This window comes from Anser brachyrhynchus (genome assembly GCF_964034855.1).
Source record: "Anser brachyrhynchus genome assembly, chromosome: 25".
Classification (NCBI taxonomy): domain Eukaryota; kingdom Metazoa; phylum Chordata; class Aves; order Anseriformes; family Anatidae; genus Anser; species Anser brachyrhynchus.
Window position 1 is genome coordinate 6,433,395 of NC_137718.1, and position 17,229 is coordinate 6,450,623.

Below are 17,229 nucleotides of genomic sequence, written 5' to 3' on the forward strand. Positions count from 1 at the left end.
AAGTTATTTGAGCTGTCAGCCACTGTGGGTTTTTGGAAAATGGAGGTATTCTCTTTGCTCACCTCTTGTCTGCTTTGATGTAGATAGTCTTTGCTGTGACATTTTATAGTCTCCCGGCACAGTCAAGTACAGCTCTGAGCATAATTGGGGTCACTGGGCACTAGACAATAGTGTTTATGATCAGAAGTCTTCATAATACAGGCTAAACATGATATTTCAGCTTTATGTTCTTCTGAGTAGCCTTTAGAGTTAATGTCTTTGTTTTATGATGTACCATCTCTCAGTCTCTCCTCCAAAAAGTAAAATAAATCTAAATTAGACTGAAGCCTTGGCTAATTGTTCTTTCTCTATTCATCTCCGTGGCAGCAGGAAACCTAGCAGCAGGGTTTCCATTCACAGCAGACGTGTGCCAGCTCAAATGCTTTTGTACCAAAATTGCATATGTGGGTGTTGAAGGTAAAAATGATTGGGTAGTAGTGGTTGCAGCTGTATCCTTGAGAACTCCAGGCAGGGGAGATCAATGATCTCTTTCCTGCATGTCTTTTTTCCTGACTGAAAAAGATATTTAACAATTGCAAATCATTCCAAAAAGGCAAAGGAAATGCTTTTTGATAGTCAAAGACTGCATCAACCCTGGGTCTGTTTGCGGTGCTGACGTTGGCTCTGCACAAGGTAGGAGTGGGAAGGGTACTCTGAACTACTGCGAGGCATTTTGATGCTTACAGCACTTTCATCTGATGGCCTGCGGGTACCGCGTCCCCTTGGCACTCCCGTCTTACTGCGCTGCTGCCACCGGCGTTTTCTCCTCTTGTGCATCAGAAATGCAGGTAGCAGATGGGTGGTCCAGGCAGATTTGTCCTGGTTGGAGCTTTTCTTTTCCACTCGTGTTAGCTTCAGAACGACCTGTTTATGATACACATCTCCCTGCTGCTGCAGAAATAATTACAGTATGGTTTTGCACATACGGCGCCCATATGACCCCCAGCTGGTCAGATCTGCCCTTGATGGCTTATTGTAGTCGCAGGCCTCCATTTAATTCCATTTAGCTCGTCAAGAACAATCCAATAGAAATAATAATGGTGCAGCGTGTTAGCAGTGATCTCTAGACACGGAAAGGGCTGAGCATTTCCCTCTTTTTTGCTGTTGATCCCGCTGACATGGAGCGACAGTGGAAGTACTGCTGTAAACACCATGCCAGGGCCACCAGTCAGTTAGGGCGAGTCATTAAAGGCAGAACAGCTGGAACTGCTCCTCGGTTGTTTGCTTATGCTTCTCTTTCATTCATTGTTTGGCTGATCAGGTTCTGGTGCCCCAGAGTTCATTCTTTTCCGTGCGAGTGTTCACTAGCAAGTCTTCTCTGCTGGTTAGATGGAAGGGCAGCTCCAGGTAGGTGACGGCTCCGTCTGAGTGCTTGGTTAGGGGAAGGATTTCCCTGCTGAGCAGCTAGCTGACTGGACAAGTTTTAACTGTTGTTTCATGTTATGAGCAGTTGTCATGTTAATAGCACGCGAGGCTAATTGTAACTGATTAGTTGATTGCATTTGTTCCTCGTTTCACGTACTGAAAGCATCACTTTTCTAATAGATGCTTGTATTCGGAAGGATTAAATTTACCATGGCTTTGCGTTACCACTGCACTGCAAATGAATGAGAGATCAGCCCAGGCAAGTGTCCTTGGATCTGGGTTTAGGTCATGCTTTGTAATCTTGGGGTAAACTTTTCTGCATTTGGATTACCTGTAAGCAGCTGGGTTTTATTGCTGATCGGTGCTGTGGCATTTAAAGATTAACAAAAATCGGGACTGCTTTTGCTGGGAAGCGAAGAAGACATGAGAGGAAGGCCTTGCTCAGGAGAAAGCATAATTTTAACGAGCAACAAACAGAAACAGGAGATGGCAGAGGAAGCACAGGGACCACTCCGTTGACATGCCAGGCGTTGACGAAGCTCAGTGGGGTGGCACCTGTCTCGCTGCCGTTCGGATGAGGGAGGTGAGAGGCTGTGGTCTGAGCCCCGCTGTGCCAGGGATGGGTCATTCGGACCGGGGAGGGAGGGAGAAGCAAAGCAGGGCATCATGCTGCCACTGCACCCAGCGGTTTTTTGTTGGCAGCACTCACGTTCAGATGTCTCAGAGAAGCAGGAACGGCAGGAGCAGCCATCCTTTCCCATCTCTCTTCTGTGCTGAAACTTTAGAGCTGCTTTTAGGGATTTATTAATTGTAAATGAGAGGTTAGTACTTCTTTTCCCTAGAGACAGTTTTCTTTAATATCTTTATATTTGTTCCTGAATTGAACAAAAGGAAGCCAAGCCAGAGCTTGGTGATTTCCCAATTCCTTTTCTTACACTGAGCAAAAGTGATAAGAGAAAGCTATTCTTAAGGATTTTTTTTGTTGACTATCTCTGTGTTCTTCTGAAAGAAAATGCCAAGCACCTACTAAAACAATGTCTTTTATGCGTTGCCAAAGAAAAGAGTGGGTTTGTTCAGTAATATATGCATGCAAAAGCATGAGGATTCTGTGATTATTTTTATAAAGCTTTTTAATAACTAAGACCGTCGCTTAAAGCAGGTGGAAGCTGAACATCCCAAGAACTTGCTCTTTTCATACAGTGCTTAAAGAAATTCCAGTTATGCAAAACCTGAATGCAAATTATTAAAGCCCAATTCAACAGAGTTCTTAGGTGCACATTCCAGTCCCTTCCAGAGCACAAAGTCCATGTCTCTGCTCTTACCTGGTGCCTTGAGGTGGGTGCTGCTGAGCTGGGACCTGACACACAAGCGGGTGAGCCAGGAAGCAGTGAACGAAGCTGCCAAGAAATAGGACGGCAGAAGAGCAGAAGGAAGGGAAGGTGGGCCTGCTGACCCTCACTTGCTATTTTTTGCTTTGAAATTTAGAGATTTACTGAAGGTGGTTTAGGGTTGATCTTACAGCATGCCTACAGAAGTATCTTTTGTTTTCAGGAAAAAAAACATGACAGTAACAGGTTTTGGTTTATAGTGTGGCGTTGGCTTCTCCAGTCCCAACATCTCTCCTTGTGTCTCGATGGATGTTAAAAGCATCTCTGCAGTGGCCAGCTATTTGACACGTGCACCCTAAGGGAGGATGCCAAGGTCCTGCCGGGAGAGCCATCGTGGCTGGCTCCTCCACCTCGGTCACCTTGCCAGCCCCTGGGGGTGTGGGCGACAATGTGTGCGGGGCCCTGGGGGCGTCAAGTAAAGCACAGCATCTGTGTGTGTGCACATGTGTTGTTTCAGGGTTGCTGAGTAAATCAGGAAGACCTTCAGAGACAAGGCAGGCTGCCTGTTGCACCTTAAGATGTCTTTTTGCTAAGCTGGGAGCTGTCCTACCCAGGCTTGCCCCTTTGCCCACAGGTTTTAGATTCCAGGCGATCTGATCTGGGTCGTTTCTTTGGCAGCTCAGAAACTGTGGTTTAAATGCCCATGCAAATTAATGAACAAGGCAGATATTTTGAAGTCTGAAAACTCATTTAAATCCTCGCACAAAGAGAGCTTAACTGGCTGACTCTCTTGGAGCTTGTATTAAAAGCGCGTCCAGAGGGCTAAAGCAGGGCAGGAAACCAGCTTGTTTGTTATATGCTGGCCAACTGCTGGCCTCCTCTGTATCACACTGCAGAGATATATCAGTGGTGGAAAAGCTAACGTGTCCGGTCTTGCTTTTTTAAAAATTAATCAGACAATGCTGAAGATATTGGTTTAAAACAGCCATTATTTCATTTTTAAAAAAATATGTATATTCTTGAAGGTTATTGCAAAAAAAAGGTTTATTTTTTTTCTTCAGAGCAAGTGATTTCTCTTCTGCCAGACAGCTGAGAATCTAATTCAACAGGTGGTAGTGCACACCAAGTGAGAAAGTGATTTTTCTTCTCAAAAAAAAAAAAAGGTAGGAACAGAAACTCCAAAACTAAAAATATTCTTGAATTGTGGCCTTCTAAATTCCCTTTTATATAAGGAGCTGAGTAACAAGTGTTACAACAAGTGTTAGTGATCATGCACTTCATTCAACTCCAGCATAGTAAGTACACTGATCGTTTCTAGCTCAGCTTCCCTGAGTGTAGGTACGGTTTGGCCAGTCTGAATTTGCAATCTGTGAATTGGAAAAGCTAGAAATTCTGCTACTGTGAAGTATTTTAAAATGATCTCTCTACGTGTGGTTTATGTGATTTTGTTTTTGAAAAAAAATTGCAATTGAATTACTCCGTCTTTTTTGAATTGGATTACTCTGTCTTTGTAATAGCACCGCTCCTGTTCAGACCTGCTCTCGCATAGCTGGGTGATTTCCAGCCTTCTTTATTTGGGCACGTGCACACATTTTCCTGCAAAGCAGCCATTCCTGGAAGGGTCCGTGTTTACTCATTAGTTTCACAGCACAATCGAACGAGTTTTTCTTAGTCAACTTCTGCTCACCTGCACTGACTGTTCTCAGACTCCTGCAGATCACAAGGTGAAAGCCACTGACCTGAACGTTTAGAGCTAGGCAACAGGGGCGTCTTTATTAGCACAGCTAGTAAGTACACCGAGTAGTTCAGAGAAACCAACGTTGGTTTCTGCTGCCTAATATTTGAATGATAGCATGGGATTTTGAAAACATCCTTCTATTGTAATATCCTGGTTTTCTGTTAGTTTTTCTTACCCAGTGCCTTCCCAACCAAATGAACTTTGAGTTCCCGGTGATGAACTTCCCTCAGAAGTGCCAGTTGTAGCTTTCAACTTTGTAGAATCAATCCCAGTAAACGATACAGTTATGCCAGGTTTTCATTTTGTGGTCAAGAATTACATACAGTCCCATTTGTTTATTTATGAGGTGTGTTTTCAGCTGACCTTGTAGATTTTTTCTGTCTTCACTCCATGTGAACCTCAAGACACACTTCAGAAATTTTATTTTGTATAATGCAGATAGACGTAATGTAATCAGCAAGGTGTTGACAATGCTGATTTAAAACATGGGAAATTAAATTCTCTTCAGGTCAGCGCTGTCAGCCTTCAATTCCCATCTCTCGTTTCATTGTCCCTGGGGCTCTTGAGCTATCACTACTTTCCATATTGCATGATTATTTTCTTCCTTTCCACTGTATTAGTTTTAATTTCATGGATACAGAGTTTGCTTGGAAAATTGGGTTGGCAGAGGGTGTGCGTTTTCTGTTTGTTTGTTTGCTTTTTGCCCATCTCTTGGATGTTAGTACATATCTTTCTTTGTGGTATAAGTTTGAGGCCAGAAATAAAGACATATCAAAGTTTTTCTCTGTGTTCCAACTTCTTTCCCCAGTGTTTATATGCTTTAGGTCAGGTCTTGGTTCTTGTTTCCTAGTTTTTCTGCCTTTCCTCATGGTGATAATAAATAAAACATATAATAAAAATATAAAATATCATATATATATATATATGTATATAGTAGTATTGTGACTCCCGGTCTTGATCAAGTTATTTTTAAGCCCTTAGGCAGAGGTTCTCAAGGTATCTTTCCACTGACTCGCTGTTGGCATTCCTTTCCGTGCTGTGACTGGGCGTTAGGGGATCGAAGCCTGAAAGCTACTGGGTGGCACTGGGAGAGCCAGGGATGCTGCATCCAGGCTGTTATGCTAAGCCTTGAAGGGTTAACACGCTCAGCACTGGGCTGAGGATTTTTGCGCTGCAGCTCACCTGCACTGAATTCTTGAAGCCTAAAGTAAACCCAAATCTCATTTGTCTACAGAACAGCTGGCGAATTCTTGTGGCGGTGCCCACACGTGCTGGTTGCTGCTGCTGACCCTTGGACGTGCAGGGGTGCATCGCGATCCTGTTTCGGTTGCTCCCTGCCGTCTGTGTCTGCTTCTCTCCCCTTTCCCGAGCAGCACCCGGCGGCGGTGTCAGAGCTGAGGAGCTTACTGGAGACGAGGATGGCTGCCAGGAGCAGGGAGGACGAGCCGCGGGGATGTACAGTTGCCTGCAAGCAGCACGAAGATTAATCCGCAGAGCGTTATTAGCACCCCTATAAAGCCTATCTTATTTGGGCTTTTTATGGAAATTATTTGAGTGGCGTAAATACCTATTTTTATCAGATAGTGTTTAAAGCTCATTAATTTTCAGTATAGTTTTGTGTCAGCAAAAACCTTATTTAAATTTGGCTTTTTGGGTAGAGTTTATATCTCAGAAAACATCGCTTTCTGTGGATCTCTAAATCCTCTTGAATCATCACTTCCATAGGGCAGAGCTGTGCTTCTCTGTTGGCTGAGAAATCTCCAGGCACAACAACAGTGCTATATAAATAATAAATAAAGTAATAAATCAGTCATCATCTGCTCTCACCTCCTAAATTGAGGTCAGGAAGAAAAGTCACTTGAGGGAGAAGCAGCAGGGAAAGCTGAAATGCCTGTTGTCCCATTGGGGGAGCACAACCTAAAGACCAGGCTTGGCATTTAATTTAAAAAATATATAGCGGGGCCGAAATGAGTGTCTGTCAAGCAGACAATTAACTGCCTGATATGAGGAGCCTGGCATTTAGAGTGCTTCATGCCTCCGTGCTACGCGTGGCTTTCAAACCGTCAGGCATCCCTGGGAGCGATTTGTCAGCACCCAGAGGAGAGCTGTTGGTCTGGCGGCACCAGCATCCCGATGACAGCCAAGCCCACGGCAGCCCCGTTACTGCCACCGCCGAGGGCTGGCAGTGGGACGTGGCGCGTGGTGAAGAACCTGAGTAACGGGGACAAAAATCCTCTTAGGAGCCCCACCAGGTGTTGAAGTTTCTGTCCCTTTCTCCTCCCCGGTTTAATCAAAGTTCTTTCAGAAACCCGCTTTTTGTGGTTCTTTATCTCTTGCACAAAAACAAGTGTGCAAACACGTGGTGCTTGAGGATGTGGGACTCCTTCATGCTCATAAGGCAAGCCTAGTGGGAGTAGTGATGCTTACAGTATTATACGCACAGAGTGACTCGATTTTATGGACGCCAATCTGAGCGTTACTTTTCCTACGGAGCACCCATGCCCACCTGTTTTTCCAGTGCTCCCTGCCCCATGGGGCGCTGCTCCCCAGCAGGACCCGGTGCTCGGCACCTCGCGGCCGGGAGGTCGGTGCCAGGTGTCTCAGTTCCTCGTAGGCAGGTACGGAAGTGCCACGAGTAGTGGAACCAACAAATTAGGTTTGAGAGCATGAGAAAGGGCATTGGATGCTTCCTTGATACGGCCGTACTGTGTACAAATGTACGAGCTCTGACTTGAAATTCATAAACTTGACCTACGGGAGAACTTCAGCGGGTGGGTGTGAATGCGGGCCGTGCCTTTTGTGCAACGTCCTGTAAACATTTGTTCCAGTACATTTGATTCTCAATTTACAATGAAGAGGGATTCATTCATCTGAAGAGCGATTGCTTAATGGCCTCTGTACAGCCAGAACTTTATTAATATCCTGGTGTCAGAGTTCGTTTGAAGGGCATTCAGAGCGGCTAAACACGTGAAGAAATGGCACTCTAAATAAAACTGTATTTGTGTTGTTAGGGCTCGCATTACATTTTGTGGTGAATTTTCAGTCGTTTGCGGCTGCCCTGAAATAGCCAAACGTAGGCCTTGCGGAGCAGAGCAGGTTCTTTAATTTTTTGCCCATTAATGTTTATAAAATATGCGTCAGTGTAGGTGCTAGTGGGACTCGGGGGTTTCTACCCTCCCATGGAAAAGAATCCAGAAACAAGGTAATTAGTCCTGGTGCAGCCCGACGCGGGTGGTGACTCAGATACATGCATGCAGTGCTATTTATTTCCCCTTTAAATTAAAATAATGTCAGATACACATAATGCATATGTGTCTATAAAAACGTGCGTACGAGTGTCCGTATCTATAATTTTCCAAGTACGTCTGGAGGGGGGGGCCAGGACAAAGAGCAGCGTCTGGCTGCTGGGAAGAGCTGCGCGGCTCCGCATCTTTGGTGATCCTTCGGTGCCTGCAGTCGGGAAAAGGGCTCGGGGCTCTGACATCCCTGGTTCTCCACTGTGAGGGCAGAGACCCCAGGACGCCTGGGTTGTCTCCTGGAGAGAAGGAGGCCGAGAGGTGACCTCGCTGCTCTCTGCGGCTTCCTGAGGCTGGGAGCAGAGAGGGAGGCACCAGTCTCTGCCGCCGGCTGCCGATGGATTGCGTGGATCAGCACAGAGCTGTGCCTGGGAAGGCTCAGGCCAGGCATTAGGGGAAGTTTCTTTGCTGTGAGGGTGGCCAAACACTGGCACAGGCTTCCCGGTGAGGTGCCTGGTGCCCCAGTCAAGAGGCAGCTGGAGGACGCTCTCAGTAGGGTGCCTGAACTTCTGGGCAGCCCCACGCGGTCAGGCACTTGGGCTCTGCTTTTTAGCTCCCTCCCAGCTGAAATATGCTGGTCTAGTCTTGTCTATCCTTTCGGTAAGGTGTTTTTCTCCGTTTTGGAGCTGTTACGTATTTATTAGTAAAAAGAAATCGTACAAGAGATGCTTTGTGTGTGCAGGGAAATCGGCAAACACTTAGACACTTTTTTATTTTTTGTATTTTACTATCTTGAAGAAATTTCTGTTCCTATGGCAGGGGAAAGCCTGCAAGAGAGTGTTACGCATTATATTACAGGAATTCAGCTGTACACTAAACGCGTTCTCATCTTGACACCATGTTCACACTTCCCAGCAAATTCAGCGTAAGCCGGCCTAAGCACAGAGCCTGTGCAGTACATGCGTCGTGTTTGTGTTCACGTGTTTTAAAATCTTAATTGCTGATCTCTGCCCTCCTGATTTGTAGCTTCTGCATGATGAACGTTCTGTAGAGCCCTGCGTGCCTTACGTTGAAGCCACCCGGCCCGGCAGGGTTGTGCTTCTTGTTACGGGGGGAGCCGGGTCTCCTGCGGGTCCCCAGTCTCCCAGGAGAGCTTGTTCCCTTCTGCCCACCTGGAACGACCGCGGGATGAATTGCTGCTGGAAGCACACGGCCGTCCGTACGGTAACGCCTTCGGTCTCAAAGGTCGCCCCCGTGCTCCTCCGGTTATTGACTAGCCACACGTGGCAATCAGCGCGTGAGTACGTCCCTCGCAGGGTGAAAGCGTGGAGCTGAGACCTGTTTCGGTGCCTCCTTCGGCTCCTTCCCGTCGTGGATTCTTCTGTCAGTAAGGGTCGGAAGTGTCGAGGGGAGCCCGGTCAGGTTTCTTGTGTTACTTGCATGGTGTCTTTGGGCAGCCCTGTGTTCTGGCAACACGTCAGAAATTCAGAAAATTTGTTTGTCAAAAGGAAAGCGTTTTCTTTGGTGGGAAATGCTATTAAGAAACTAGATTTCTGATGAGAAATCTAGGAGGAATTGGCATAAGCTTGAGGAGCGTGTAGTAAACTGATTTGTAATCCAAAGCGACCATAAAGATGTAAATTCAGTTCCATTATTTTCAAGTCTTTAAGCTGAGAAAGCAGGCATTTTGTAGACTGTTTGTTTTAATGGTGGTCTAGAAAGGTGGGTCTTAATCATGTGCCCCCACTTTTCATCCCATCGCGCTGTCTGACGGCTTTGGACTCAAGCTGCTGTGGGACGACGTGCTTAGATTCTTTTGGCACAGTTGCAGTGTTGCCAAACCCCAACATCCAGAGATCCTGGGGGAAGCCTTCCTGTGCCTGTTTCAAAATCACGATGTTGATACAAAAAAAATAGGATTTTTTAGCTTATCTCTTGTTTCTGGGTTGCACAATCTGGTTTCCAAAACTTTTCTCGGCAACCAGCAGGTTTCAACTTCCAGTTAAAATACGTGGCAAACGTCTCGTGCTGGAGCTGAGGCTGCGAGAAACACGCCAAGTCTCACTCTTGCTATGCAAAGGAGAGGTGAAAGAGCTGGGCTCTGGAAGCAGCACGTCTTCACGTTCACAAAAATTGAATTCTTTTCAAGAGGTGGGTTGTAAAGGTGCAAGTCTCCATCTGAGCCGGCATTGCACCTCTACGTCCTGAATCACGGCACCTTCGTGTACATTTTCTTTTCGTGCGTGTACACTTTCAGCACTTAGGCGTACTCGTTTCGTATCTCATTGGGGCGCCCTGCTGTCAGAGGGAGATGCTCATGGTGCGAAGGGCACGTGGGGCCCAGCAGCGTCAGCCTGAGACCGCTGGCTTTGCGGCCCATATTCCCTGGGTGTGTTTTCTGTCAGAGCAGGAACGTGCTCACAAAGCTAGGTGCCAAGTTATACGGATTATAACTTCGTAACTCAGCCCTCCTATTGCCGTCAGCGGTAACTGCTTCGTTTGCGCGGCGCAGCGCAAAAGGGAGCCGAGCGCCTTGGCCCTGCCACTTCTGTCCTGGCGGCACACCGCGTTTAGGAGTTGCAGAACTCCAGATTTTTGTCTAAAGCAAAGGAAATTTCTTACAAGGCTTTCACCACGCTTGTTTTAGTCAAATGGTGCATAAATCAGCATGTGCTGATTAGCTGAACCAGCCCTGCTTTCCCATCCATGTATGCGTAGTGCTGAGTGTCGACGTGGTTACTCTGAATAAATAAATAGTGGCCTACTAATAAAGTAAAAAGCTGCTTGAATCTTGTAATGAAACCACGACAGATACCACTAGGCCTTCCATAGGCCTTTGGTACGTCAGGTCTGTGCTGTTTTCCCCACAAAGGCACGTTTGTGTGGCCTGAAAAGCAATATAAAATGGCTCTCGGCTGTAACAGCAGAGTTGCCGTAAGGATAAGCTGAGAAGCTTTTATGGATACTTTCTGAATTTTAATTTTTAGCCTCTGATCTCTTTACAGGCTTGAAATACACTTCACAGGGTGTTCAATATACAGCTCCTTATCTGGAGAAAAGTTTACCTTGATCAGATGAGATTGATTTGAGCCCATCCCTGCAGAGCTGGGGCAGCTGAAGGCGCTCGCCCTTGCAGATGGGATCAGTAAGAAGGACGAGAGCTGCTGGCTCAGGCTTGGGTCACGCATTCAGGCTAAGATACGGGAACAGCAGGCTCTGTTTCAGGCCAAACCATCCAGCGACAACTAAGAAATCAAGTGTGTGTATTTCTGACTAGGCTAACGGAGTTTGCCTGGGCGGTATAAGCAGTTTGTTGAAAGGGACTGAAGATTACTCCTCGGTGTTTTTCAGTGTTTGAAGATTTGTGAATCGTGCAGTGAGTAAACAAAATTACATGTTGATTGGCTAGGAAGTGCAGATATCTCTTCACCAGATTTATACTCTTATCTCCTTTGTATAAAAAGGAAGTAAGAGAAACTTGAGAAGTCTGCAGGGTTTCTGGTTTTATAAAAGCATTTATATTGTCATATAAGCAACATAACTGAACTGAGTACCAGAGCAGACCTTATGTAAGATTAATGAGCAATTTTCACCAAGTATCAAACCTCTCTGTCCTCCTTTTCAGAATGATGAAGTCCTCTGTACATACAGAAGAAGATGACTTTGTGCCAGAGCTTCAGAGAAGCATCCATCCCCGGGAGAGGCCGGACTGGGAGGAGACTCTCAGCGCTATGGTAAAACACCTTGCTGCGTTTTCTGTGTGCATTATTTTCGGTTCTGAATAATCTACCCTGCTGGCTCTTGTATTTACTAGTTCTGCTTTGATTCTTATTCCCTGAATTTCAAATTTTTAAATGGATTGCACAGTAGTTTCAAGAAGACCAAAATACTTCCCTTCCTCTGGCACTTTGTCAAGGAGAGAGAGAAGGAGCATGCATAACGCTTCTGCCCTATTAGTATGTGCCCCAAAGCAGGTCTAGTAACCAATTAAAAGGTCCATAATGTCACAACGATTTTCAGTCTGCATTAACCTCTTTTTCAGTAAGATTTTTGAGCATGAAGGGAACTTCTTGTAAGAACATGCTCTTTGAAGCATGCATCACTGTGGAAAAATATGGTTTTAGCAAAACGCTGGCTAAGTCTACAGAAATAAAATGTCAGCCTGAAAGCTTACCTGCCATCACATGGAAAGGAATTGCAGAAAAGCAGCCACAGCAGTGGGCTTCTCATGCCTAATCAAAACGGCACAAGTGGCAGTGGGCCCCAGGCAACTGTATCACCCTGATTTGTTTTCTTTTTAAATGAATGAGCAGAGTACCTGCAGTTCCACTTTTCCCAAATCCTCTAGAATTTCCTGAGCTTGGACAGTCGGTTGTTATTTTCTTAGTGGTCAAATAAGGTGGTTTTGTGAAGTTATCTTACCTCGCAGAAGCTTGACCTACCTTGTTTTGGTATAGGAGCATCTGGAATTTATATCTTGCTTGTTATTCTCAGATTTTTTTAATTGCCTCATTAGCATACTAAGCTGATGAGGAAATTGCATTCTGCGACAGACCTCGGACAGGGAGAAGGTCTGAATATTTCAGGGTGGGGTCGCTGCTCTCGTGGGGGCAGTCCAGCTGCACGGCTAAAATTACTTACTGAGATGGGAGACCAGTGACAGGTTTTCCCTTGCATCAGATCGTGTGGCAGTGGCAGGGCATCAGCCTGGAAAAGCCATATGTTCGCTGCTCCCAGCAGTGCAGCAGCAGCGTGAGAGATGGGCTGGGCTCCGCTGCACTGCAGCACGGCCGCGGCCATCCGAGCTGTGGGGCTGGCGGCTGCAGAGAAGCCCAGGTGCTGGGCTGCCTGGCTCGCTTCGAAGCTTGGTTACTGGGGGTGAGATCAGAGGCCTTTGTGGATAAAACCCCAACTTCTGGGGAGGATATGGGGGGAGAAAGAATTTTCACTGTTGGTCAGTAAATATTTGATGTGTGTTCCTTATCCCTTTGGAATTGCAGGGCTGATGAAAAACATTTGGGTTGTTTCACTGCCCTGTTACTGTACGTGGCCGGTGTCCCTAGGACTTTCATACAGACCTGTGATGACATTCTGTAGTCCTTAATGCATCTTAATGACTATTGTTATTACCAGCAACATTTAATTTGGAAGTGTAAGTTGTTTTGTCGTGGTTTAATGTTAACAGTACAGTGAAACAAAGGACAGTAATTCCATCTTGCTTATCTTGAAACGTAGCAGCAGACACATTCCTTTAGGTTGTCTTAGAAATTTCAGGCGGTAACATAAGGCCCATACTCCTGTAGAAGATCTGAGTAGCAAGTTTTTCTTCGTCTAGGAGCGTTGACCTTGTCACACATGCACTTGCGCTTTCTGTAGCACCACCTTTCCGAATAACCTTTAAAAGGAAGGATGCGAGGTACCCTGAGCTTACACAGTGCCCGACAGTGAGAGAGCACGCGTTTCAACCTCACTTTCCTTCAGCGGCTGAACAAACCTTCCGAGGATGTGGTTCAAGTGAATCAGTGCTATTCATGAAGCCACAGGAGAACAAGAAGACGAAGGAAGCAAGCAGGACATTCAAAACCCACTGAAACAAGAGTGTTCTTCTGGATGGATTATTTAAAGTTTAAATCACCGTTAATATTTGGCTGGTCACGTAAAATAGATGTGGGGTTAAATGTTCATTACACAGCATTCAGGAAATGTGTACCCTCCTTACAAGCCTGGCATTTATTTTAATTGTAAATGAGGCAACAAAGTTCAGTTCTGTGTTTTACTGTTTTAAACCCCATATAATACAATTAAAACATTTTGTTTCAAACTTTATTTTTAGACCAAAAAAACAAAAACAAAAAGAGAACTCAGGCCTCACTAGTGTTTTTCTCTGCTGATATTTTCTCCGCTTGTTGTTCTGCTTGACTCTGTCCTTATCCATAGCTAATTTAGACTTCTTGCAATTGTCACCTCCTAGGTATCTTTTTGCTCTATATGCAGATATTTTTTCCTTCCCTCTGCCTCGGCCAGCAGTTCCCGTTGGTGCCGCCTGTTCGGGAGCCCTGTCTGTTCTGATCAGCGTTATTCAGGCACCAGCCTCAGAGCATGGTGCTCCTCAGCGCCCTAAAGCCAGGACTCCTGTGCGGATCACTGCTTGACACCGTGGTGTCTGTAACCTCGAGGTGTGTCTCAGGAGTGTGGCTCTCCAATTCAGTCTCCACCTGTAACACAAGTTAGCTGGCATACCTCATTTATTCTGGTGTTTGTTCGTGTGGGTTTTTTTGTTTGTTTTTTGTTTTCCTACTGACGGTTTATAATGCAGGACAGGTTCACCTGCTCCGGCTCGATGCTTTCCCTCTTCTCATCAGGACTGCTGTCCTCATGTACACTGTTGGGTGTTCAACCCCCGTAGGTGCACAACGCATAGAAACTCCTGTGCCCGCTGACTGTTGGACGGGTGCACGCACAGGTCGTGCGCTGCTCCGGCAACTTTCTGCAAGACCCTGCAACTGCCGTCAGCGCCAGCCTGCTGAGGAGGGCGGCTGCAGAGCCAACCTCGCTGCAGCAGGCATCCTGGGGAAACGCACAGCTCTGGTGGGGTCAGAACACCCTGAGCTGGAAGGCACCCACGAGGATCGCTGGGTCCAGCTCCTGGAGAGCTGAGCTGAGGAGCTGAGCATAATTTCGGTCTCTGGCAAACTCCCCGTTGACTGCTGGCGGTTAGGTAACTTCAATTTCTGACAGCAAGAGTTGCTCGCGGAGGAGGTGGCATTCCAAATGTTTTCCTGTTCCTCTTCAACACTGCAGTCCTGGAGAACTTGTGCTACTATATTTGCATTGGGGTATTTTTTTTTTTAAATTAAGATGGAAATTTAGTCTCACTTTCGTTCACTGAGAGCTCAGTAATTATTAGAAAATGGTCATTGCGGTCTTGCAAGGTTGCATTTGTGTCTGGCAAACAAATGAGAATTTCTTTTAATGTTATAAAATGCCTGCTTGCAGCTATGACAAAGGGTTAGCCCAGCCTGCCCCCCTCCGCCCCCTACTCATACACAATTTACTCTTGTAGCATTATTGGTAAGGGGGAGATTCTTGAAAAAAAAATCCCTTTGGTTGGATGTTTTGTGTTGTTGGTTTTTTTTTTGTTGGTTGTGTTGTTTTTTTTGCTTGTTTTTGTTAAGAGGTACAGATTAACATTTTTTGGTAGTTTTATTGACTGGGGTGATCATTAAGACAATAAAACTGTGAGGCAGTAAGTACCTGTCGCTGAGAAAATAGTAGAATGTGGTTGCAAATCACCCGGGAGTGTTGCACTAAATTCTCTTTCTGTGTACCTGTATTTATCTGCATTTGGGGGAAAAAATAAACAAACAAACAAAAAAACAACAGTGGGAAACAAGATATGTACCCTCTGCTTTTTTTCCTTCTGGTTGGCACTTTCATTATAGGGGAAGAAGAGTGGCTTTACGGAACATCTAGCAAAAGCACCAGCTGCCAGCAGTGAAGAAGTTAGAAAACTCCATGTTCTCATAGTGACAAGGGAAGAACGTTCCCTTCATGTTTCCAGTTGAGCTCTGTGCATTTTCAATAGCTGTTAGCACAAATTCTGAGCATAGGAAAGTCAAACTAAATATTTGCGTTAAAAAGAAAAAAAGAATTTCAATAAACGGAATCCATACAAAAAGCAAATGACTGTTAAAGGGTGTGTGGGGGTGTGGGGGTGTGTGTAGTGTATTATTTCATAAGATGTTAGGGAAGGTATTGCTATGGCCCTGCTTTTGCAGGATGTTCTGTCAGGGGAGGTCTTTGTCCTGAAGAGAAGCTGTTCAACCCAGCCAGAAGGGCTGGGGCCATTGCATTGTGCTGGAACAAGAGGCTGTTCCTTTCATTCTGCTAACCATTGATTCATTTTTTAGAACATGTCCTGTTGCACAGCTCTATGCCAGCAATATAAAAATTTAACAGTCCAGGTACCTGCATAAAAGAGATTTAGAGGAGGATAAACAAGAAAATTCAGGTCTGAGATTTGCTGCACAGTGATTTGGTACGGTGAGGCATAGGGCTAGGTAATAAAGGTACTTGTACTTAGGATTTGTGCTTACAGTGTTCCTTTTACTTTGTGGTCCTCTGAATATATTTCAGATGGGTAAAAAACCCTCACTAGCTCATGTTTACTGTGTTAAATGAATCAGATTTCCATTTTCATCATCTGCCTTGTGTCCAGTCAGAAACTAATATTGACAGGATGCTCTCATTCTAGGGGGTTCAACACTGTCACACTCTGCCTTTTGTTTAAGCGGTGCATCTACTATATTTGTCTTTCTCCTGACCCTGTTAATGCTGAAACTTCTCTCCTTACTCTCGTTCTTCATTGTGCATTCTTGGCAGCCTCAGGTTTGGTCTTTTCCCATAGTGTGCTGCTCACATGCTGTGTGAGTTTCTCAGAGTTGCACAACAAACTTCATTTCTGGTTGGTAGTTGCTTAAGTTGCACACTTCGGGTTTTCTCGTTGCTTGCTCTGGGTAACGGAGGCTGTAAAGGCTTGGGGAAGTTGGACGTGGCTGTGTTGTTTTCTGGTCTCCATTGCTTCCCCTTGTAGACAGCTGGAGACCCAACCGGGTGCAAGGCTTTGTCGCGTGCGGTGGCTTTCATATTCTGCCAGGTGAGTAGTGCTGAGACCAGCAGCAATAGAGCCTGGAAACGTCTGACGCGACAGACAGACCCGTGAGGCTCATTCATTTCTCTCCTGAACTTTGCCTTTGTACATGGTTTTGTACTTTGGGAAAAGGTGATTTATGCATTCACGGTTAGATGAACATACCCAAGTCGTCCCTGCCCTCCCTCTCCCCCCTTTTATCTGCAATATGCTTGGAAGTGCTTATTATTAATTTATATAAGTGCTTTGTTTCCAAAGCCACTTTTTAACAAGAAATAAACTAAAGGTCTTTCTAAATATATAGAGGTCGAACGTCCTCCCATAACATGAATATTAGGTAGGACAGAAACTCTATTTTTAATAGTTCTGTCATTGTCAGTTAATTCTGGGCACCTGAGTAGCTTCAGTCCTTTGTACTTCTTCGATTGTTTTTTCTACGTTTATCATCTGTACTTTCATCTGTTTTTCTTGTTTGGGGTTTTGCAGAAAGGCAAGTGATTTTCTGTTGAAGATTTGGTTTGTCTGGGTACTTTTGGTGGTTCTCGAAACTTCATAGTAGTTAACGAAATCCCATGCTGTAAAACCTGAGAACCAGACTGAGATGCAACACTGGGCAGACAGACTTTGTAGGAGTTAAATAATAAGACAGCTGCTTGACCACTCCTCAAGGACTGCTGTATTTTGTGTCAACCCCCAGTTATGTTCTGTACTTTCAGAATTTATTAATATTAGCCCCGCTGTTTCTCTCATGTCTCAGCCTCCAAGTCCCACCGCGCTGCTGGCCTGCCGCGTAACCTTCACACACGCCGGTTTTCTCAGTTTGGAAAACGCAGTCGATGACAGTGACTTTGTAAAATGCTTGTGAGCTGTAGG

The 17,229-nt window shown here is 45.4% G+C and overlaps 1 protein-coding gene across 9 annotated transcripts in view; it reads left to right on the top strand.

The window, feature by feature from the left end:
• The window catches only part of ARHGAP32 (Rho GTPase activating protein 32), a 262,127-nt gene that overhangs the window by 89,589 nt on the left and 155,309 nt on the right, over window positions 1–17,229 (top strand). For all 9 annotated transcript variants that reach the window (XM_080567501.1, XM_080567509.1, XM_080567507.1 and 6 more), the window contains one exon: window positions 11,332–11,440. In XM_080567501.1, coding sequence (XP_080423627.1) covers window positions 11,332–11,440 — 109 coding nt within the window. The remainder of the gene's footprint in view (window positions 1–11,331; window positions 11,441–17,229) is intronic.